General features: G+C 56.9%; 1 protein-coding gene across 41 annotated transcripts in view; it reads left to right on the top strand.

Annotated features, from left to right (window-relative positions):
* The window catches only part of OBSCN (obscurin, cytoskeletal calmodulin and titin-interacting RhoGEF), a 239,778-nt gene that overhangs the window by 142,145 nt on the left and 75,922 nt on the right, over positions 1 to 21,711 (top strand). For 25 of the 41 annotated variants that reach the window (XM_086407940.1, XM_086407931.1, XM_086407941.1 and 22 more), the window contains 20 exons: positions 740 to 1,006; positions 1,439 to 1,708; positions 1,827 to 2,093; positions 2,342 to 2,608; positions 2,716 to 2,982; positions 3,983 to 4,255; positions 4,964 to 5,230; positions 5,447 to 5,713; positions 9,627 to 9,899; positions 10,303 to 10,569; positions 11,475 to 11,741; positions 11,849 to 12,112; positions 12,426 to 12,689; positions 13,235 to 13,498; positions 13,835 to 14,098; positions 16,071 to 16,334; positions 17,493 to 17,756; positions 18,923 to 19,186; positions 19,493 to 19,756; positions 20,922 to 21,185. In XM_086407940.1, coding sequence (XP_086264066.1) covers positions 740 to 1,006; positions 1,439 to 1,708; positions 1,827 to 2,093; positions 2,342 to 2,608; positions 2,716 to 2,982; positions 3,983 to 4,255; positions 4,964 to 5,230; positions 5,447 to 5,713; positions 9,627 to 9,899; positions 10,303 to 10,569; positions 11,475 to 11,741; positions 11,849 to 12,112; positions 12,426 to 12,689; positions 13,235 to 13,498; positions 13,835 to 14,098; positions 16,071 to 16,334; positions 17,493 to 17,756; positions 18,923 to 19,186; positions 19,493 to 19,756; positions 20,922 to 21,185 — 5,328 coding nt within the window. The remainder of the gene's footprint in view (positions 1 to 739; positions 1,007 to 1,438; positions 1,709 to 1,826; positions 2,094 to 2,341; positions 2,609 to 2,715; positions 2,983 to 3,982; positions 4,256 to 4,963; positions 5,231 to 5,446; positions 5,714 to 9,626; positions 9,900 to 10,302; positions 10,570 to 11,474; positions 11,742 to 11,848; positions 12,113 to 12,425; positions 12,690 to 13,234; positions 13,499 to 13,834; positions 14,099 to 16,070; positions 16,335 to 17,492; positions 17,757 to 18,922; positions 19,187 to 19,492; positions 19,757 to 20,921; positions 21,186 to 21,711) is intronic. The other 16 variants (XM_086407951.1, XM_086407945.1, XM_086407935.1 and 13 more) reach the window with 11 other exon arrangements.

The following is a 21,711-nucleotide window of genomic DNA, read 5'->3' as shown; positions in this document are numbered from 1 at the left end:
CCCGAACAAGGCATGGGCTGGACAGTGTCTGTGTGGACAAGTACATGTGCTGAGTCTTACGGGGCTGGAAGGCCCGCTGTCTTTGTCCTGGGGTCCCTCCCGGAATGAGGTTAGAAATGACCCAGGAGGAGGGAAATGGGTATTCCCTCCTCAGCAGGAAGAAAGTGGACTAGAGGAGGCAGTCTTGGGGTCTCCTTCTTTGTTGAACATGTAGTTACCAGTAAATTCTCCCTCCTGGGACCTCAGCAAATGCTGGAGAGAAAGGGTGTGAGGCCCCGGCAGGAGGTGAGCGTACAAGCCTTTTGTCTGGTGACCTTGGTAACAGTCAAGGTGACGGTAGGGCAGGAGGGAGAAAGGGCCTGGGAACAGGCTGGGGGTAGGGGCCCGGGTTTGGGATACGTATGGAGGGGACAGGGTGCAGAGGATTCGGGGTGTGCAGGGTGAGGGTAAGGCCGTGTGGCGAGGGGATGGATGGGATGTTGGGGTGGGGCAGGCACGCACATGCCGAGGGCCCCCTGGACAAGTCCTTATGGTCAGAGGTGAGCAGCACGTCCCAGGCCAGCCTGAGGGTGAGACTCTGCTGCGCTGTCCGCTGGCTCTGGCGGGCGGGTCGCTGGGCTCTTTTTAGCCTGAGCGTGGGGTCCCAGGTTGGCTGGTGCGAAGATGCACAGCCCAAGCACCCCGTCCTGGGGGTTTGGGCCCACTGTGCCCACTCTGACCCCGCGGGCTATACTCCCAGAGCTGCCCGTGTCCATCCTCCGCCCGCTGCGGGATAAGATCGCCATGGAGAAGCACCGCGGCGTGCTCGAGTGCCAGATGTCCAGGGCCAGTGCCCAGGTGCGGTGGTTCAAGGGTAGCGTGGAGCTCTATCCCGGAGCCAAGTACGAGATGGTCAGTGACGGCCTCTACCGCAAGCTGGTCATCAACGCCGTCCAGCCTGAGGACGAGGACACCTACACGTGTGATGCCGGCGACGTGAAGACCAGTGCACAGTTCTTCGTAGAAGGTTTGGGCAGGGCCGGGTGGAAGCTGTTCCTTTTTTCCCCAGGAGAAGGGTTGTGGCCTGTGGCACTTGGAGGCTCGGGCTTCCCAGGTCGCGCTACTGGTAAAGAACCGCCTGCCAGCGCAGGAGACGTAAGAGGCCTGGGTTCGGTCCCTGGGTGGGGAAGATCCCCTGGAGGAGGGCAGGGCAACCCACTCCAGTATTCCTGCCTGGAGAATCCCATGGACGGAGGAGCCTGGTAGGCTACAGTCCATAGGGTTGCACAGAGCTGAACACAACTCTGAGAAGGGCCTGACTGGTGGCCTCAGGGTGCTCCCAAGAGGATGTGACTGTGCTCGAGAGAGTCTGTTCCCAGGAGCAGGGCCTGCAGAGGTGCAGGGGCGGGGCTCACGACCCTCCCGTGGGACTGCCCCACTGACTGGCCCTCGTCCACAGAGCAGTCCATCGTGGTCGTGCGGGGCCTGCAGGATGTGACGGTGATGGAGCCGGCGCCCGCCTGGTTCGAGTGTGAGACCTCCATCCCCTCGGTGCGGCCCGCCAAGTGGCTCCTGGGGAAGACGGTGCTGCAGGCGGGGCCTGACGTGGGGATAGAGCAGGAGGGCACGGTGCATCGGCTGACGCTGCGGCGCACCTACTCCACCATGACGGGGCCAGTGCACTTCACCATCGGCAAATCGCGCTCCACCGCCTCCCTGGTGGTCTCTGGTGAGAGGGTGCCGCCCGATGGCTCGGCTGAGGGTGGACAGGGCCTGGGGGGCGGGGGTTCCGGCCTCGTGGTCTGGCCCACTTTATGCCTGCTTCCCTCTTTGCTTTCCCACGGCAGACATTCCTGTGGTGCTCACACGGCCCCTGGAGCCCAAGATGGGGCGGGAGATGCAGTCCGTCGTCCTGTCCTGTGACTTCAAGCCTCCCCCCAAGGCTGTGCAGTGGTACAAGGAGGAGACGCCCTTGGCGCCATCCAGCAAGTTCAAGATGAGGCTGGAGGGCCACATGGCAGAGCTGCGTGTCCTGCGGCTCACCCCTGATGACGCTGGGGTCTACCGGTGCCAGGCTGGCAGCGCCCAGAGCAGCGCGGAAGTCACTGTGGAAGGTAGAGAGAGGGGGCGTGGGCCCCAGAGGGTCTCTAGGAGGTCACTGTGGAAGGTAGAGAGAGAGGGACGTGGGCCCCGGGGGGTCTCTAGGAGTTCACTGTGGAAGGTAGAGAGAGAGGGGCGTGGGCCCCAGGGGGTCTCTAGGAGTTCACTGTGGAAGGTAGAGAGAGAGGGGCGTGGGCCCCAGGGGGTCTCTAGAGGAAGCAGCAGAGGCGATCACGCTGATGCCGCCTCATGCTCCCGGCAGAACGGAAGGTGACGGTGACGCAGCCGCTGGAGGACGTGGAGGTCCCGGAGGAAGGCCGTGCCTGCTTCTCCTGCGAGCTGTCCCACGAGGACGAAGAAGTGGACTGGTTGCTCAATGGGACACCGCTCTTTAATGACAGCTTCCATGAGATCACCCACGAGGGCCGCCGCCACACACTGGTGCTGAAGCGGGTCCGGCAGGCTGACAGGGGCACCGTGAGCATCTCCTCCCCCAAGGTTGCGGCCTCCGCCCACCTGGCGGTCAGAGGTGAGGTGGCTGTGTGTGGTCCGAGGGGACCCTTGGGACACGCACCCTTTACCCAGGGGGCCAGAGGCGGCAGTTGGTCCCCTGAGTCGCCCACGCTCTTCCTGCAGGGAAGCCGGTGGTGTTCCTGAAGGCGTTGGACGATGTGTCTGCAGAGGAGCGGGGCAGACTGACCTTGCAGTGTGAGGTTTCTGACCACCAAGCCCACGTGGTGTGGCGGAAGGACGGTGTGGAGTTGGGCCCCAGTGACAAGTACGACTTCCTGCACACGGCGGGCACGCGAGGCCTCGTGGTGCACAGCCTGACTCAGGAGGATGCTGGCCTGTACACCTGCCACGTGGGCACTGATGAGACCCGTGCCCGTGTCAGCGTGCATGGTGCGTGCTGCAGCCAGCTGCAGATGTGGGGCCAGAGTACCGGGGCGTGGCTCTGGGCGTGCCTGTGCTCAGGGCACACCCACTTCAGAGGCCAGGGTCTGCTCTGATGAGCCTAGAGAGATCAGGGCAGACTCCTGAAGGAGTGGCCTCAACAGGGTCTTAGAAGGCCCAGGTGCAGGCAGGTGGGCCAGGGGTAACAGGCAACAGAGCAAAGCCTGGGAGATAAACTGGCCCTGCTTGATCGAGTCCCAGGGGCTAAAGGATTCAGCGGAGGCTGGAAACTTCCCTCTGCACCTGGGGATGTGTGGGAAGGCACAGGAGCCCCAGAGGGAGGCGTCAGGAGGGTGGTGCATGGGAGAGGCTGTGATGTCAGGCAGGGGATGCCCCCTGAGGACGCCCAGGCCATGGCACCGCCTGGTGAAGGTGGCTGTGGGCAGGTCACCTTTCTCTTCCAAGGCTCCTTCCCGTCTGGTCATGGTTCTGGCGGGTCCCCGAGGTCCCGTGTATGTCTGTCCTGACTCCACTCCCCGAGTCCTTTCCCCTCTCCTGTGTTTGGCAGGCGTGTTGCCCAGTGACCCCCTGGCTGGTCCCTGATGGTCTGGCCAGTTTGTGATGAGACAGGAAGGGGAAGGGTGGTGTGGTGGGTTTGTCTTAGAGCTGGATTCCCCTGCATTTGGGGGAGCTGTTCTTTTTAATGGAGCGTGTAAGCTGGTGGCAACTGGGTGGTGCTTATTCTTGCCACGTTATTCTCTAGCAAATGTGAAGGGAGTCATCCTGGTCGCCACTCACAGCCATCAGCCATCTGACTTCCAGGGTGTGGCCAGCGGGAGGCCGAGAGAACCCTTGCTGAGAGAGGCAGGAGGCCTCCTGGGAGCGGGGCTGGAGAGGGGGGTATGTGGGTCATCCAGGGGCGTGCCCCCTCCTGGGGTCTGCCTGAGGCTGCTGTCGGTTGATGGTGCCTGTCTCGTGGGGCGTGACAGCTGTCTCCCGTGGCCCGCAGAGCTGCACGTGGGCATCACCAAGAGGCTGAAGACAGTGGAGGTGCTGGAGGGCGAGAGCTGCAGCTTCGAGTGCATCCTGTCCCATGAGGACACTGGCGACGTGGCTGAGTGGACAGTGAGCGGGAAAACAGTGGGCAGCTCTGGCCGCTTCTGTGCCACGCGCCAGGGCCGCAAGTATACTCTAGCTATCCGAGATGCCGTGCCAAGTGACGCTGGGGAGGTGGTCTTCTCTGTGCGGGGCCTCACCTCCAAGGCCTCGCTCATCGTCAAAGGTGGGTGAGTGGTGGCAACGGGGACTGACAGGCTGGGGCAGGTCAAGGGGGTGTGTCCAGGGGCTGCTTTGCGAGCTCCTGAGCCTGGGCTCTTCCCAGGAAGTCTGGAGCCGGGGTCCTGGGCTTGGAAGCTGCAAGGGTTTGTGTCTAGGGACTGCCTCCCCAGCCCCTGCTGAGCACCTAGAGGCATCTGTTGGAGTACTGGGGGGTTCTGGTCATCCAGAACTGCGTGGACGACCAGGATTACCCTTTAGGATGAGGTTCTGGAGCCTTTGGGCAGGAGCAGGGTTTGTAATCTTCAGTCCGTGGTTCAAATGCTGTGGTAGCTTCCAAGGTGTATGGCTCATGTTGGTAGTGAAATTGCCATTGAAATTTATGAGCTGCTACTTCCAGCATAAATACTTGGTGCCAGTGGGTGAAGCTCAGCTCATGGCCATGCTTTGAGTTACAGAGCTCTGAACAGTGATGATTCTATAGTCTAACAGCTCTTTCTCCCAGGGTCCTCCCCTGGCATTCCAGGACTCTGAGGTCCCTGGGCCTGAGGTTCCAGAGTTGGAAGTTTTAGAGCTGTGGGTTCTGTGGTCTCAACCTCCAGAGCTTGGTAGCTCTTGAACGCTTGCTTTGTCTTAACCCCAGGCATGGCTAGGGCCATGGTCATGGGTGGAGCTATGGCCAGGCCTTATCAGGCACCATATCTGTTCTTTTCAGAGAGGTCAGTTGACATTATGAAGCCACTGGAAGACCAGCAGGCCATGCTGGGTGAGGATGTGGTGCTGAGGTGTGAGCTGTCACGGGAGGGGACCCCGGTGCGCTGGTTGAAGGATGGGAAGGCCATCCGCAAGAGTCAGAAGTATGACCTGCTCACTGAAGGCACTCGGGCCTCGCTGGTCATCCATGCAGCCACACTCAAAGACTCGGGCAAATACACATGTGAGACGGAGTCTTCCAAAAGCACAGCCAGTCTCCAAGTGGAAGGTAAACCCCGTGAGAGCCTGGGGCTGCCCCCTGGGAGCCGTTCTGTCCCAGTTAGGAAGGGAGAGGCACCCAGCAGATAAGGGACTCACCCAGGTCCCTGAGGGTCTGTGGGTGGGCCAGGAGAACCACCTGTGATGGGAATGATTTCCCATCCTGAGGGCCTGCATGGCATCTGCACAGGCCTCACCCTCACATTCATTCTTGCCCCTCCACCAGAAAAGGCAAACTGGTTCACGGAGCCGTTGGCTGACCTGCACGTGGAGGAAAAGGGCACAGCCACGTTCACCTGCAAGACGGAGCGCCCCGCGGTCTCCGTGGCCTGGCGCAAGGGCCTCACGGAGCTGCAGGCCTCGGGGAAGCACGCGCCCAGCCAGGAGGGCCTGACCTTGCGGCTCACCATCAGCGCCCTGGAGAAGGCAGACAGTGACACCTACACCTGTGACATTGGCCAGGCCCAGTCCCAGGCGCGGCTCCTGGTGAAAGGTTAGGCCTGGGCACCGTGCTGTTGCTCGCATTTGCCCACTGATTTCAGAGCCTGTGGTGTGCCCAGGTGTAAGCTTTGTCTAAAGTAGATTTGTAGGTGGGCAGTCAATGGCACCCCACTCCAGTACTGTTGCCTGGAAAATCCCACGGATGGAGGAGCCTGGTGGGATGCAGTCCATGGGGTCGCTGAGAGTCGGACATGACTGAGCGACTTCACTTTCACTTTTCACTTTCATGCATGGGAGAAGGAAATGGCAACCCACTCCAGTGTTCTTGCCTGGAGAATCCCAGGGACGGGGGAGCCTGGTGGGCTGCCGTCTATGGGGTTGCACAGAGTCGGACACGACTGAAGCACCTTAGCAGCAGCAGCAGCAGAGATCAGAGCTCTGCCTGGCCCTGGACTAACTCAGCCTCGGTTTCCCCTCTCCAGGAGGCTTGCCCTGGGTGGTCTTGTCGCTGGGCCTGGTATCAGTGAGCTGGCAGCCCTCGTCTACGTGTGCATTTGTTTGCCGGGTGAATGTTTCTGGAGCCCTTCCAGCATGTGTTCACACATGGGCTCTGCACGTACTTACACATGAATGTACCTCCTCCACCCCTGTGGAGAGTCACTGGCTCAGGAATGTCTTCAGGTTTGAACAGCAGTTTTCACCGGGCCGGCAGGATGAGGGTTGTCATTCTCCTACTTCACTGATAAGGAAACCGGGGCTTCACTGCGGCTTATTGGCTGCTCCAGGGTTGCAGGGCAAGTAGGTGTCAGGGCCAGGTTGAGCCTAGCCCTGCTGATCCCAGGGCTGGCGTCAGGGTGAAGTCAGCTGTAGGTCCTTCCCGGGATCTGTCCATAGAAAATAACAAAGAAGCCCCACTCTGGATTTTTTTCCTCTTTTTCAGTGAAATACAGTGAATCCACTGAGCTCAGTGAAAACATTTCATTGGTGCAATGGAATCACAGCTGTCTAATCTAAAGGGAATGTTAATGCTTAAAAAGGGCAATTAAAGCAAGTGTCCAGACTTCCTTGGTGGTACAGTGGTTGAGAATCTGCCTTGCAGTGCAGGGAATGTGGGTTCAATCCCTGCTCAGGGAACTAAAATCCCACATGCCTTGGAGCAGCTAAGTCTGCCTGCCACAATTACTGAAGCCCCCATGCTAAGACCTAATGTAGCTAAATAGATGGTAAATAAATAAACATATGCGTTATAAAAGTGGGGCTTCCCTGGTAGCTCAGTCTGTAAAGAATCTGCCTGCAGTACAGGAGACCTGGGTTTGATCCCTGTGTTAGGAAGATCCCCTTGAGAGGGAAATGGCAACCCATTCCAGTATCCTTGCTTGGAAAGTCCCATGGACAGAGAAGCCTGCCTGGCGGGCTGCGGTCCTTGGGGTCGCAAAGAGTAGGGCACGACTGAGCGACTAACACAGTTATACAAGTGAGTGTACCGTAATAGCAACATATAGTCTTTGGACAAATCCAGAACACAGGCTGTGCCAGGCTGATGATTCCTGCCAAAGCCTCCTCCTTGTGTGTCAGTTCATGAATCACAACTGACACACAAAGATAAGGAGGTCAGTGCCTGTCTCCTTTTGAATAAATCACCCTCCTGATGCGCCATCTCATGTTGCCAAAGTGCTATGCTCAGTAGGTCAGCAAATTTGGAAAACTCAGCAGTGGGCACAAGACTAGAAAAGATCAGTTTTCATTCCAATCCCAAAGAAGAGCAATGCCAAAGAATGTTCAAACTACTATACAGTTGCCCTCATTTCACACTGGGCTCCCCTGGTGCCTCAATGGTAAAGAATCTGCCTGCAATGCAGGAGACCTGGGTTCGATCCCTGGGTCACAAAGATCCCCTGGAGGAGGGCAAGGCAACCCTCTCTAGTACTCTTGCCTGGAGAATCCCCATAGACAGAGGAGCCTGGCGGGATGCAGTCCATAGAGTCGCACAGAGTCAGACACAACTGAAGCGACTAAACAGCAGAAGCAGTAAGGTTATGCTCAAAGTCCTTCAAGCCAGGCTTCAGCAGTATGTGAACTAAGAACTTCCAGATGTACAATCTGGGTTTAGAAAAGGCACAGGAACCAGAGATCAAATTGCCAACATTTGCTGAATCATAGAGAAAGCAAGAAAATTACAGAAAAACATCTACTTCTGCTTCATTGACTACGCTAAAGCCTTTGATTATGTGGATCACAACAAACTGTGGAAAATTCTTTAAGAGATGGGAATACCAGACAACCATACCTGTCTCCTGAGAAACCTGTATGCAGGTCAAGAAGCTGCAGTTAAAACGGGACATGGAACAATGAACTGGTTCAAAATTGGGAAAGGAGTGCATTGGATATTGTCACCCTGCTTATTTAGCTTATATGCAGAGTACATCATGTGCAATTCCAGGCTGGAAGAAGCACAAGCTGGAATCAAGATTGCTGGGAGAAGTATCGATAAGCTCAGATATGCAGATGACACCCCTCTAATGGCAGAAAGGGAAGAGGAACTAAAGAGCCTCTTGATAAGGGTGAAAGAGGAGTTTGAAAAATCTGGCTTAGAACTCAACATTCAAAACTAAGATCATGGCATCAGGTCCCATCACTTCATGGCAAATAATAGAAGGGGGAAAAGTGATAGATTTTCTTTTCTTGGGCTCCAAAACCACTGTGGACAGTGACTTCAGCCGTGAGATTAAAAGACGCTTGCTCCTTGGAAGGAAAGCTATGAGAAACCTGTTGCTGCTACTGCTGCTAAGTCGCTTCAGTCGTGTCCAACTCTGTGCGACCCCATAGACGGCAGCCCACCAGGCTCCCGTCCCTGGGATTCTCTAGGTAAGAACACTGGAGTGGGTTGCCATTGCCTTCTCCAATGACAAACCTAGACAGCATATTAAAAAGCAGAGACATCACTTTGCTGCCAAAGTCCACACAGTCAGAGCTATGTTTCTCCACTGGTCATGTACGGATGTGAGAGCTGGACCATTAAGATGGGTGAGCGCTGGAGAATGGTGCTTTTTAATTGTGCTGAAGAAGACTCCTGAGAGTCCCTTGGACCGCAGGAAGATCAAACCAGTCCATCCTAAAGGAAATCAACTCTAAATATTCATTGGAAGGACTGATGCTGAAGCCAAAGCCCTAGTATTTGGCCACTTGATGTGAAGAGCCGACTCACTGGAAAAGACCCTGATGCTGAGGGAAGATTGAAGGCTAAAGGAGAAGGGGGTGGCAGAAGATGAAATGGTTAGATAGCGTCACTGACTCAATGGATGTGAATTTGAGCAAACTCAGGAAGACGGTAGAGGACAGAGGAGCCTGCTGTGCTGCGGTCCACGGGGTCACAAAGAGTCAGATGTGACTTAGGGACTGAACAACAGCAAGAACAGATGTGCCATCTATGGTTTCTGGTATGCAATAGCTTCAAGACACCTGTGAATGCAGAAGGAATCTGGCAGCCAATCAGTACTTAGGACTTCTTAAGTCTTCACCATACCTAAGACAGCAGCAAAAGAAATTTTTTTTTCTAGAAATTCATGTTGTCAGTCCTCCAAATCATTCAATTTAAATGTTATCGTAGCCGCATGGCTCTTTTTTCCCCCCACACATCTGTTAATACAAAATTGAATGGCATTAAGTGATTTCTATGGCAGGGACCACGGGTGTAGACGTTACGGAGCACAGCTTGATGGAGGGGCTGTGCTGTGGGTCAGCATGTGTGCTCTGCAGAAAGCCCCAAAAGGTGGATTGAGGGCTCACTGCTGGGCCTAAAACAAATGCTTTTGGGCCGTTCAGCTCAGACTGACTTAATGTCTTTTTGTTAGAGTCATTTGCTCGCTCCCTGCTGAGAGCCTACCCCAGATCCGGCCTTGGGGAGCACCCCGTTTCCCTTGGCAGCAGTCCAGGGGTCCCTGACATGCCTGTCTGTGTCTCTGCAGGCCAGAAAGTGCTCATCATAGAGGACTTGGAGGACGTGGAGGTGCAGGAGGGCTCCTCGGCCACCTTCTGCTGCCGTATCTCCCCTGCCGACTACAAGCCTGTCCACTGGTTCTTGGACAAAACGCCCCTGTCTGCCAATGAACTCAATGAGATTGAGGCTCAGCCCGGCGGGTACCACGTGCTCACCCTGCGGCAGCTGGCGCTCAAGGACTCGGGCACCGTCCATTTTGAGGCAGGTGACCAGAGAACCTCAGCTGCCTTGCAGGTCACAGGTAGGTTGCAGGGCCAGGCCCAGTGCATGGTAGGGACCAGTCCGTACGGCTGAGCGTGCAACCTCAGGGCAGTGGCTTGGCCATCTCCTGGGTGAGGCCCTGGGGCTCCCAGAGAAGGAAGGCACCGTAGGCTTCCCTTGGGCTGGAGCCTTGGATCTCAGGGCTGAGTGGTGCTGTCTGAAGACATGTTGTTGTCCATGGTATGCAGAGGTGAACCCAAGGTCAGTGTGGGGGCGGGGCCACACAGAGCCCATCCTGTTCTCCCAGCAGTCCTGTCTGCAGCCCAGAATGGGGGCGTAGCGGCGGGTGGGCACTGACTAGGAGTGTTGCTGGTGTATAGCAAGACCTGGGGCTTCTCCTGCAGGAGCCCCCAACAGTCTTACGCATCCCTCTCTCTCTGCAGAGAAGCCAAGTGTTTTCTCCCAGGGGCTCACGGATGCCACAGTCACGGAGGGGGAGGATCTGACCCTGGTCTGTGAGACTTCCGTCTCAGACAGCCCTGTGTGCTGGACCAAGGATGGGAAGCCCCTGCGGCCATCGGCCCGGTGCCAGCTGACCTATGAGGGCCGCCGGGCCCAGCTGGTCATCACTGAGACCACCCTGCAGGACAGCGGGCGCTACAAGTGTGAGGCTGCGGGCGCTTGGAGCAGCTCCATTGTCAGGGTCCACGGTGAGCCCCGGGAGAGGGGCGCTGGGCAGCCTCCAGCCACCCCTGACACGTCTCTCACCTCGCTCGGGGCAAGGGGGACTCCAGGACACGCTCTGTCCTCTTTGTGTGGGTGCGGGGTGTCCTAAGGCTCCTTCCATCCACCTGTATCTTCAGCAGTTCATCCATCTCACTCTGCCCGCTGTCTGCCCTGTCTCTGGGTTTCTTCTGCTCCTGAAAGTCTCTCTCACCCTCTCTTGGTCTTCTGACCAGCAGTCTTTTTTTCTCTTTTTTTTAACTTCATTGCTGACTCTCTTGTGTGCTTACACTGCTGTGTCTGCCTTCTCTTGACTTGGCTCGTCTCCATCTCAGTTGGCTTGGTCTGGCTACCAAATATCACAGACTGGGTGGCTTAAAAGACAGACATTTGTTGTCTCCTAGGTTTGGAGACCAGAAGTCTGAGATCAAGGTGTTGCCGGCCTGGTTTCCCTCGAGGCCTTTCTGCTTGGCGTATCGATGGCCATCTTTTCCCTGTGTCTTCACCTGGTCATCCCTCTATGTGTGTCTCTGTGCTTATTTCCATTGCTTGTAAGGACACCGATAATATGGGAGTAAGACCCATTCTACTGACCTCATTTAACTCAATCATCTCTTTCAAGACCCCTATCTCCAAATATGCCTCCATTCTTTGGTCCTGAGGGTTAGGGCGCCAGCAGGTGAATTCGGGGCATTAAATGTACCCCATAACGCCCCACCCTTCTCTGCTCCATGCTGTTCGGCTCACCCTCCTGGACAGGCAGCGTTCTCGGGGCCCCATCCCCAGCCCCCAGTGCAGACAGCGAGGTGGGCCTGCCTGCCTCTGCCGGTTGCTGCCCTCCACCATCCTCAGCCGTGCGGGCTGTGCTGACGGAGCTCATGCCCGTCCACAGCTCGGCCAGTGCAATTCCGAGAGGGCCTGAAGGACCTGGAGGTGCTGGAGGGGGGCGCTGCCACGCTGCGCTGCGTGCTGTCGTCTGTGGTCAGGCCTGTGGAGTGGCGGCGTGGGGATGAGCTCCTGCAGCCTGGAGGCAAGTACAGCTTGCGTCAGGACGGGACTGTGCTGGAGCTGGTGGTCCGAGACCTGCGGCCTCAGGACAGCGGGCAGTACTTCTGCAGTTTTGGGGACCAGAGGACGTCGGCCAGGCTCACCGTCAAGGGTAAGCATCTCAGCCACCCTGCCCACGTGACACTCCGCAGTCCCACACCACCCCTTTCATCCTTCGGGGGAGGATGAAGGTGATGTGTCCATTGGACCTTGTTGCAGCTCTGCCTGCTGAGTTCATAGGAAGACTGAGAAGCAAGGAGGTCACGGAAGGGACCACAGCCACATTCCGCTGTGAGCTCAGCAAGGAAGCCCCCGTGGAGTGGAAGAAGGGGCCCGAAACCCTCAGAGCCGGGGACAGAGTGAGCCTGAGGCAGGACGGGGCCGTGTGTGAGCTGGAGATCCGTGAGCTGACCGCCGAGGATGCTGGAGAATATTCATGTGTGTGTGGGCAGGAGAAGACCTCAGCCACGCTCACCGTCAGGGGTAAAGACCGCATGTGGCCAGGCGGAGCTGGGTTTGGTGTCGTCACTGACTTCGTGTCGTCTCCCTGCACTCATCCCACCTTCCCTCCTCGTCTCAGCGTCACCCTCTTCCCATAACTCCCCAGAACTCCTTCCTCCTCCCTGGGCTGTTGTATGGACCACAAGAAACCAGCCTCTGAGCTGCTTCCCACCTCTCGGGTCACTGCAGGTTCTGTCCTGTGTCCTGTGGGAGCTTATGCCTTTTTCTCTGTCTTGTCACATCCTGCCTTCAGAGTTCTCCCAAGACTCTGATATTCGTGTCTCTCTGTCCTCAGCTTTGCCTGCTGAGTTCACAAGAAGACTGAGAAGCAAGGAGGCCACAGAAGGGACCACAGTCACGCTGCACTGTGAGCTGAGCAAGGCGGCCCCCGTGGAGTGGAGGAAGGGGCCGGAGACTCTCAGAGCCGGGGCCAGAGTGAGCCTGAGGCAGGAGGGAGCCGTGTGTGAGCTGGAGATCCGTGACCTGACCGTGGAGGATGCTGGGGAGTATTTGTGTGTGTGCGGGCAGGAGAGGACCTCGGCCACACTCACCATCAGGGGTAAGGACTATGTGTGGCCAAGCAGAGCTGAGTTTTGGTGTCCAGTTATTAACTTCATGGCATCTCCCTGCATTCATCCCACCTTCCCTCCTCATCTCAGCCTTACCCTCTTCCCATAACTTCGTGGATTTCCTTCCTCCTTCCTGGGCTGTTGTGTGAACCACGAGAAACACGCCTCTGAGCTGCTTCCCACCCCTCGTGTTACTGCCGGTTCCGTCCTGTGTCCCGTTGGCGTCTGCGTTTTTCACTCCATCCTGTCACGTCCTGTCCCCCAGTGACCTCTGGAGGATCGAATGTCCTCCACACCTTCTAACCTCTCCTGCCCTGCCACCAGATTCGCAGACGTGAGGCCTGAGGAGTCTGTGGAAGGGGTCCCAGGCACACTGAACGGACTGGGCTGAGGGGCCGCAGTCCAGTGTGTGAGCCTGGGGCACCAGCCTGTGACCTGTGTCCAGTTGGGTGTTGCGTCTTCTCTGTGATGTCCAGGACCTATCTAACCTGTGGGTTCAGAGAGCATTATAGTGTTTGTGTCTTTCTATTTCCAGCCCTGCCTGCCAAGTTCACAAAGGGTCTGAAGAAGGAAGAGGCCGTGGAAGGGGCCACAGCCATACTGCGCTGTGAGCTGAGCAAGGCGGCCCCCGTGGAGTGGAGGAAGGGGCCCGAGACCCTCAGAGCCGGGGCCAGAGTGAGCCTGAGGCAGGAGGGAGCCGTGTGTGAGCTGGAGATCCGTGAGCTGACCGTGGAGGATGCTGGAGAATATTCATGTGTGTGCAGGCAGGAGAAGACCTCAGCCACGCTGGCCGTCAGGGGTAAAGACCGTGTGTGACCACATGGACTGGCATTTGGCGGCTGCCCTTTGTCTCTCTGCTCTCAGTTCCCTTTCCCACCTCGCTAATGCACTATCCTGCTCCTTTTCCTCCCATAATTGTTCTGTTCTCCCTGTCATGTCCTGTGTCTGTTCTGTGTCTGTTCCGTGGCACATGTACAGCTGGACCTTTTAAGGTCACAGTCACAGGGTGTGCTGGCACCCCAGCAGGTGGGCCAAGTCCAGTTGGGTTTTATGTCTTCTGTGCACTGTTCACATCCTGTTGCTTCTGTGTGTTCAGAAAGTGTGATAGTGTTTGTGTCTTTCTGACCATCTCCAGCCCTGCCTGCCAGCTTCACAAAAGGTCTGAAGAAGGAAGAGGCCACGGAAGGGGCCACAGTCACGCTGTGCTGTGAGCTGAGCAAGGCGGCCCCCGTGGAGTGGAGGAAGGGGCCTGAGACCCTCAGAGCCGGGGACAGAGTGAGCCTGAGGCAGGAGGGAGCCGTGTGTGAGCTGGAGATCCGTGGGCTGACCGTGGAGGATGCTGGGGAGTACTCGTGCATGTGTGGGCAGGAGAGGACCTCAGCCACGCTCGCCATCAGGGGTAAAGACCGCGTGTGGCCTGTGGAGCAGCAGCTTCGTGTCTGCGGGCTTTAGCGTGTCCTCCAGCTCTGCCCTGTCTGTCTGCAGTCCTTCATGTCTCTGCACATCTCCCACATTCTTGCGGCAGGAGTCTCCACAGTCTCCCTCCCTTCTCTGAGGCCCACCTCAGATAACGAGCAGAGGTTGAGGTCCTCACTCTCCTCAGGGGCTCGTGTCTGAGAAAGAGGAGGCGGGCAGCCACATAGGGAGAGAACAGAATTATAGTCCCCTCTCGAGGGAGCGTGACAGGAGAGAAGCTGGGAAGTAGATGAGAGCATGGCCCTTGAGGGTGAGATGTTGAAGGGGTGGTGAGAGGGTAGTCTGTGAGCGAGCGTGATGGGAGGGCCTCGGGGCTTCCGTCCAGCGTCTGGTTGTTATGGGAAGTGAGCTCGGGGTGTGGGGGAGGTGGAGACGTGCTGGAGGTGATGTGGAGGTGATGTGGAGGTGACACCTCGGTGTGGAGGTGCGGCGGCGTTTGAAGCAAAAGTGAAGTGAGAGTGAGAGTTGGCTGCTGTGGAGGGTGAGGTGGAGGTAAGCCAGGAGGTGAGGTCTGGGTGGAGAGTGGAGTGCAGGAGAACTAGGTGTGGACAGTGCTTGACCACGGCGGGCAGAGGAAGCAGGGACGGGAAGCTACACTGGGGAGCAGAGCCAGGTCCAGGAGGGCAGCTGGGCACCCATGCTGGACTGGGGTCAGTGTCTGGCATCTGTGGTGGGTGAGCTGACTGTAGACAGCGGCCACAGGAGGGGTTCTGTCAAGGTGTGACGTGACCTCCCAGAGCAACAGGGACAGCTCTGCAGGTGCTCAGAGGCCTCACATCGTGGGCCCTGTTGGGCTGTACTCATGAGACAAGGTGGGACAGTAAAGAAGAGGATCCAGAGGCTGGCAGGGCCGTTGTGAACACACATGCTCAGATCTCTGGGGAGAGGTCAGGCCACGATGCCATCTTCATGGATGAACTTCGTGAGTGAAGCATAGCATCTCTAGCACAGAGACGCTGGTACCCACGCTGTTCAGACTCACCAGGAGACCACAAGGGGTGTGGGCTCGGAGGCTGTCACACAGTCAGGAGCAGCTTCCACTGCAGGGAGGAAGCACCGCCAAGGGCCGAGGACCAGAGAGCCCAATGGCGCTCGTGGTAAAGAATCTGCCTGCCAGTGCTGGAGACATGAGACTCAGGTTTGATCCCACCCACTCCAGTATTCTTCCCTTGGAAATGCCATGGACAAGGAGCCCAGCGGGCCATAGTCCATGGGGTCGCAAACAGTCGAACACGACTGAAGCGACTGAGCACGCCTGCAGAGCGCTCAAGCTGACCAGCTACAAGCAGTCCAAGAGAGTGGCTTCTCAGAACGTGCAGATCGCAGGGACACCTACTCCAGGGCGACAGGGCAGGAGTGGGGTGGCTGTGCTCCCCTTCTGGCCGTGGTGCTCCTGGCCCTGTCAGCCCCGGGCTCTGGCCCCAGCAGCAGTAGGAGCTGACAAGGCGGGTATCCTGGGGTAGACACGTGGGATAGTTTAGATAGCTCTCTTTGTGTCTCCGTTCCCAGCTATACCCCTCAAGATCATAAAGTCACTAAAGAATGAAGCCTGGAGGGGGCCATGGCCATGGTGTGGTGTAAGCTGGGCCATGGAAGATGCTGGAGGACATCCGTTCCAATTTATCATCACTTTCTGCGGGCACTGTGGCCATTTCCATGTTCTGTCCATGCCATGAGGTCCTCCCTGAGGACTCTGTTTCCTTGCTGGTTTGTCTGTGCTCTGCACACACTGCCCCTCCCCAAGCACTGCTATCTGCCCATATGTCTACAGGTCTAGGCTTTTATTCCTCATTTGCTCCAACGTGTGACTGTTGCATTGTCAAGTGTCCACATTCTGATCCCTCTACATTTTCCAGAGAGTCTGATGTTTCCCTTGTCACTCTGACCCTGCCCAGCCCTGCCCACCAAGTTCGCAAAGGGCCTGAGGAAGGAGGAGGCCACAGAAGGGACCACGGTCACGCTGCGCTGTGAGCTGAGCAAGGCGGCCCCCGTGGAGTGGAAGAAGGGGCCCGAGACCCTCAGAGCCGGGGCCAGAGTGAGCCTGAAGCAGGAGGGAGCCGTGTGTGAGCTGGAGATCCGTGATCTGACCGTGGAGGATGCTGGGGAGTACTCCTGCGTGTGCGGGCAGGAGAGGACTTCAGCCATGCTCACCGTCAGGGGTAAAGACCGTGAGAGGCCCCAGGGACCTGTGGCTTCGTGTTTGCGTGTGGTCTCTGGCTCCACTGTAGGATTCTGTGCCTTTTTGAATCTTTGCACCTGGGTCCCTGCAGATGTCTGTTGGCTCCAGGTTCCTCGTTCAGTAGATGGCAGTGTCCAGTGCTGTGTCCGCTGTTCCCTCCGGGACATTTGCCTCCCTCACCATCTGTGCATCTCTTTACTTGTTCGTGCTGTGGTCTTTTGCAGTTTGTGGGGTTTTGTGTCCTGGAGCGAGTTACCCTGAGAGTCTGATGTTCTCAGGGACTTCGTAGCCCTCCTCAGCCCTGCCTGCCAAGCTCACAAAGGGTCTGAACCATGCAGAGGCCACGGAAGGGAGCACGGCCATACTGTGCTGTGAGCTGAGCAAGATGGTCCACGAGGACTGGAGGATTGGACCGAAGCCCTTGAGATGGAAATAAGACTGCCTGGGGCAGGACGGGGCACCGTGTGAGCTAGAGATCATGGCTCGCCTATAATGGTTGCAGGGGAGTGTGTGTGGGCAGGAGAGGTCTTTGGCCAGGCTCGTTGTCAGGAGTGAGGACTGCATGTGACCACATGGACTGGCGTTTGGTGGCTGCTCATCTGAGGCTCCAGCACTTTGGCCACCTGATGCAAAGAGCAGACTCGTTGGAAAAGACCCTGATGTGGGAAATATGAAAGGCAGGAGGAGAGAGGGATGACAGAGGATGAGATGGTTGGATGGCCTCACCCACTCAATGGACATGAATTTGAGAAAACTCCAGGAGATGGGGAAGGACAGGGCTGCCTGGCATGCTGCAGTCCACGCGAGTGCAAAGAGTTGGACACAATTTAATCACTGAAGAACAACATAAGCGTCTCTCTGCTCTCAGTTCCCGTTTCTACCTTGCTGACTCACTAGTCTGCTCCTTATCTTTCCATGATTATTCCGTTCTCCCTGTCATGTCCCGTGTCTGTCCCGTGTCTGTTCCGTGGCACATGTACCGCTGGACCTTTTAAAGTCACAGTCACAGTGTGTGCTGGCACCCCAGCAGGTGGGCCAGGTCCAGTTGGGTTTTGTGTCTCTTGTGTACTCTCTGTATCCTGTTGCTTCTGTGAGTTCAGGACGCGTGATATGCTTGTGTCTTTCTGACCACCTCCAGCCCTGCCTGCCAAGTTCATGAAGGGTCTAAAGAAGGAAGAGGCCGTAGAAGGGGCCACAGCCAAGCTGCGCTGTGAGCTGAGCAAGGCAGCCCCCGTGGAGTGGAGGAAGGGGCCCGACACCCTCAGAGCCAGGGACAGAGTGAGCCTGAAGCAGGAGGGAGCCGTGTGTGAGCTGGAGATCCGTGATCTGACCGTGGAGGATGCTGGGGAGTACTCCTGCGTGTGCGGGCAGGAGAGGACCTCAGCCACGCTCACCGTCAGGGGTAAAGACCGTGAGAGGCCCCAGGGACCTGTGGCTTCGTGTTTGTGTGTGGTCTCTGTGTCACTGGCTCCACTGTAGGATTCTGTGCCTTTTTGAATCTTTGCACCTGGGTCCCTGCAGATGTCTGTTGGCTCCAGGTTCCTCGTTCAGTAGATGGCAGTGTCCAGTGCTGTGTCCTCTGTTCCCTCTGGGACATTTGCCTCCCTCACCATCTGTGCATCTCTTTACTTGTTCGTGCTGTGGTCTTTTGCAGTTTGTGGGGTTTTGTGTCCTGGAGCGAGTTACCCTGAGAGTCTGATGTTCTCAGGGACTTCGTAGCCCTCCTCAGCCCTGCCTGCCAAGCCTACAAAGGGTCTGAACCATGCAGAGGCCGCAGAAGGGAGCACGGCCATACTGTGCTGTGAGCTGAGCAAGATGGTACATGAGGACTGTCCATGAGGACTGGAGGATTGGACCGAAGCCCTTGAGATGGAAATAAGACTGTGCCTGGGTCAGGACGGGGCAGCGTGTGAGCTAGAGATCATGGCTCGCCTATAATGGTTGCAGGGGAGAGTGTGTGGGCAGGAGAGGTCTTTGGCCAGGCTCGTTGTCAGGGATGAGGACTGCATGTGACCACATGGACTGGCGTTTGGTGGCTGCTCATCTGAGGCTCCAGCACTTTGGCCACCTGATGCAAAGAGCGGACTCGGAAAAGACCCTGATGTGGGAAATATGAAAGGCAGGAGGAGAGAGGGATGACAGGGGACGAGATGGTTGGATGGCCTCACCCACTCAATGGATATGATTTTGAGAAAACTCCAGGAGATGGGGAAGGACAGGGCTGCCTGGCGTGCTGCGGTCCACGGGGTTCCAAAGAGTTGGACACAATTTAATCACTGAACAACAACAGAATCATCTCTCTGCTCTCAGTTCCCGTTTCTACCTTGCTGACTCACTAGTCTGCTCCTTATCTTTCCATGATTATTCCGTTCTCCCTGTCATGTCCCGTGTCTGTTCCGTGGCACATGTACTGCTGGACCTTTTAAAGTCACAGTCACAGTGTGTGCTGGCACCCCAGCAGGTGGGCCAGGTCCAGTTGGGTTTTGTGTCTCTGTGTACTCTCTGTATCCTGTTGCTTCTGTGAGTTCAGGACACGTGATATGCTTGTGTCTTTCTGACCACCTCCAGCCCTGCCTGCCAAGTTCACGAAGGGTCTAAAGAAGGAAGAGGCCGTAGAAGGGGCCACAGCCAAGCTGCGCTGTGAGCTGAGCAAGGCAGCCCCCGTGGAGTGGAGGAAGGGGCCCGAGACCCTCAGAGCCGGGGACAGAGTGAGCCTGAGGCAGGACGGGGCCGTGTGTGAGCTGGAGATCCATGGGCTGACTGTGGAGGATGCTGGGGAGTACTCCTGCATGTGCGGGCAGGAGAAGACCTCAGCCACGCTCGCCGTCAGGGGTAAAGACCACGTGTGACCACATGGACTGGCATTTGGCGTCTGCCCTTTGTCTCTGCTCTCAGTTCCCGTTTCTACCTTGCTGACTCACTAGTCTGCTCCTTTTCCTCCCACGTGTCTGTCCCGTGTCTGTTCCGTGGCACATGTACAGCTGGACCTTTTAAAGTCACAGTCGCTGTGTGTGCTGGCACCCCAGCAAGTGGGCCAGGTCCAGTTGGGTTTTATGTCTTCTGTGCATTGTTCACATCCTGTTGACTCTGTGTGTTCAGAAAGTGTGATAGTGTTTGTGTCTTTCTGACCACCTCCAGCCCTGCCTGCTAAGTTCATCAAGGGTCTAAAGAAGGAAGAGGCCTTGGAACGGGCCACAGCCAAGCTGCTCTGTGAGCTGAGCAAGGCAGCCGCCGTGGAGTGGAGGAAGGGGCCTGAGACCCTCAGAGCCGGGGACAGAGTGAGCCTGAGGCAGGAGGGAGTCGTGTGTGAGATGGAGATCCGTGAGCTGACCGTGGAGGATGCTGGGGAGTACTCCTGCGTGTGCGGGCAGGAAAGGACCTCAGCCACGCTCACCGTCAGGGGTAAAGACCGTGAGAGGCCCCAGGGACCTGTGGCTTCGTGTTTGCGTGTGGTCTCTGTGTCACTGGCTCCACTGTAGGATTCTGTGCCTTTTTGAATCTTTGCACCTGGGTCTCTGCAGATGTCTGTTGGCTCCGGGTTCCTCGTTCAGTAGATGTCAGTGTCCAGTGCTGTGTCCGCTGTTCCCTCCGGGACATTTGCCTCCCTCACCATCTGTGCATCTCTTTACTTGTTCGTGCTGTGGTCTTTTGCAGTTTGTGGGGTTTTGTGTCCTGGAGCGAGTTACCCTGAGAGTCTGATGTTCTCAGGGACTTCGTAGCCCTCCTCAGCCCTGCCTGCCAAGCTCACAAAGGGTCTGAACCATGCAGAGGCCACGGAAGGGAGCACGAGCATACTGTGCTGTGAGCTGAGCACGGTGGTCCACGAGGACTGGAGGATTGGACCGAAGCCCTTGAGATGGAAATAAGACTGCCTGGGGCAGGACGGGGCAGCGTGTGAGCTGGAGATCATGGCTCGCCTATAATGGTTGCAGGGGAGTGTGTGTGGGCAGGAGAGGTCTTTGGCCAGGCTCGTTGTCAGGGATGAGGACTGCATGTGACCACATGGACTGGCGTTTGGTGGCTGCTCATCTGAGGCTCCAGCACTTTGGCCACCTGATGCAAAGAGCAGACTCGTTGGAAAAGACCCTGATGTGGGAAATATGAAAGGCAGGAGGAGAGAGGGATGACAGAGGATGAGATGGTTGGATGGCCTCACCCACTCAATGGACATGAATTTGAGAAATCTCCAGGAGATGGGGAAGGACAGGGAAGCCTGGCATGCTGCAGTCCACGCGAGTGCAAAGAGTTGGACACAATTTAATCACTGAAGAACAACGTAATCATTTCTCTGCTCTCAGTTCCCGTTTCTACCTTGCTGACTCACTAGTCTGCTCCTTATCTTTCCATGATTATTCCGTTCTCCCTGTCATGTCCCGTGTCTGTCCCGTGTCTGTTCCGTGGCACATGTACCGCTGGACCTTTTAAAGCGATAGTCACAGTGTGTGCTGGCACCCCAGCAGGTGGGCCAGGTCCAGTTGGGTTTTGTGTCTCTGTGTACTCTCTGTATCCTGTTGCTTCTGTGAGTTCAGGACGCGTGATATGCTTGTGTCTTTCTGACCACCTCCAGCCCTGCCTGCCAAGTTCACAAAAGGTCTGAAAAAGGAAGAGGCTGTGGAAGGGGCCACAGCCATACTGCGCTGTGAGCTGAGCAAGGCGGCCCCTGTGGAGTGGAAGAAGGGGCCCGAGACCCTCAGAGCCGGGGCCAGAGTGAGCCTGAGGCAGGAGGGAGCCCTGTGTGAGCTGGAGATCCGTGAGCTGACCGTGGAGGATGCTGGGGAGTATTCCTGCATGTGCGGGCAGGAGAAGACCTCAGCCACGCTCGCCATCAGGGGTAAAGACCACGTGTGGCCAAGCAGAGCTGGGTTTGGTGTCCAGTTACTGACTCAGGCATCTTGAACTCACCCCACCTTCCCTCCTCGTCTCAGCATCACCGTTTCCCCACGTGCAGTGCTGTGCTGGGCTTAGTCACTTCAGTTGTGTCTCGTTAGTGATCCTTTGTGATCCTTTAGTGATCTTATGGACTTTAGCCCAGCAGGCTCCTCTGTCCATGTGATCCTCAAGGCAAGAATACTGGAGTGGGTTGCCATGCCCTCCTCCAGGGAATCTTCCCGACCCAGGGATCAAACCTGTGTCTCCTGTGTCTCCTGCATGGCAGGCTTATTTTTTACCATTGAGCCACCGGGGAAGCCCCCTTCTTCCCATAACTCCGTGGATTTCCTTCCTCCTTCCTGGGCTGTTGTGTGAATCACAAGGAACCAACCTCTGAGCTGCTTCCCACCCCTCGTGTCACTGCCGGTTCCGTCCTGTGTCCCGTTGGCATCTGCGTCTTCCAGTCCATCCTGTCACGTCCTGTCCCC

This window comes from Bos grunniens, chromosome 7, assembly GCF_055505025.1.
Source record: "Bos grunniens cultivar Pamir isolate PY7600 chromosome 7, Bosgru_T2T1.0, whole genome shotgun sequence".
Lineage (NCBI taxonomy): Eukaryota > Metazoa > Chordata > Mammalia > Artiodactyla > Bovidae > Bos > Bos grunniens.
The sequence above is the reverse complement of the archived record's forward strand: the minus strand, read 5'-3'. Positions and strand labels throughout refer to the sequence as shown.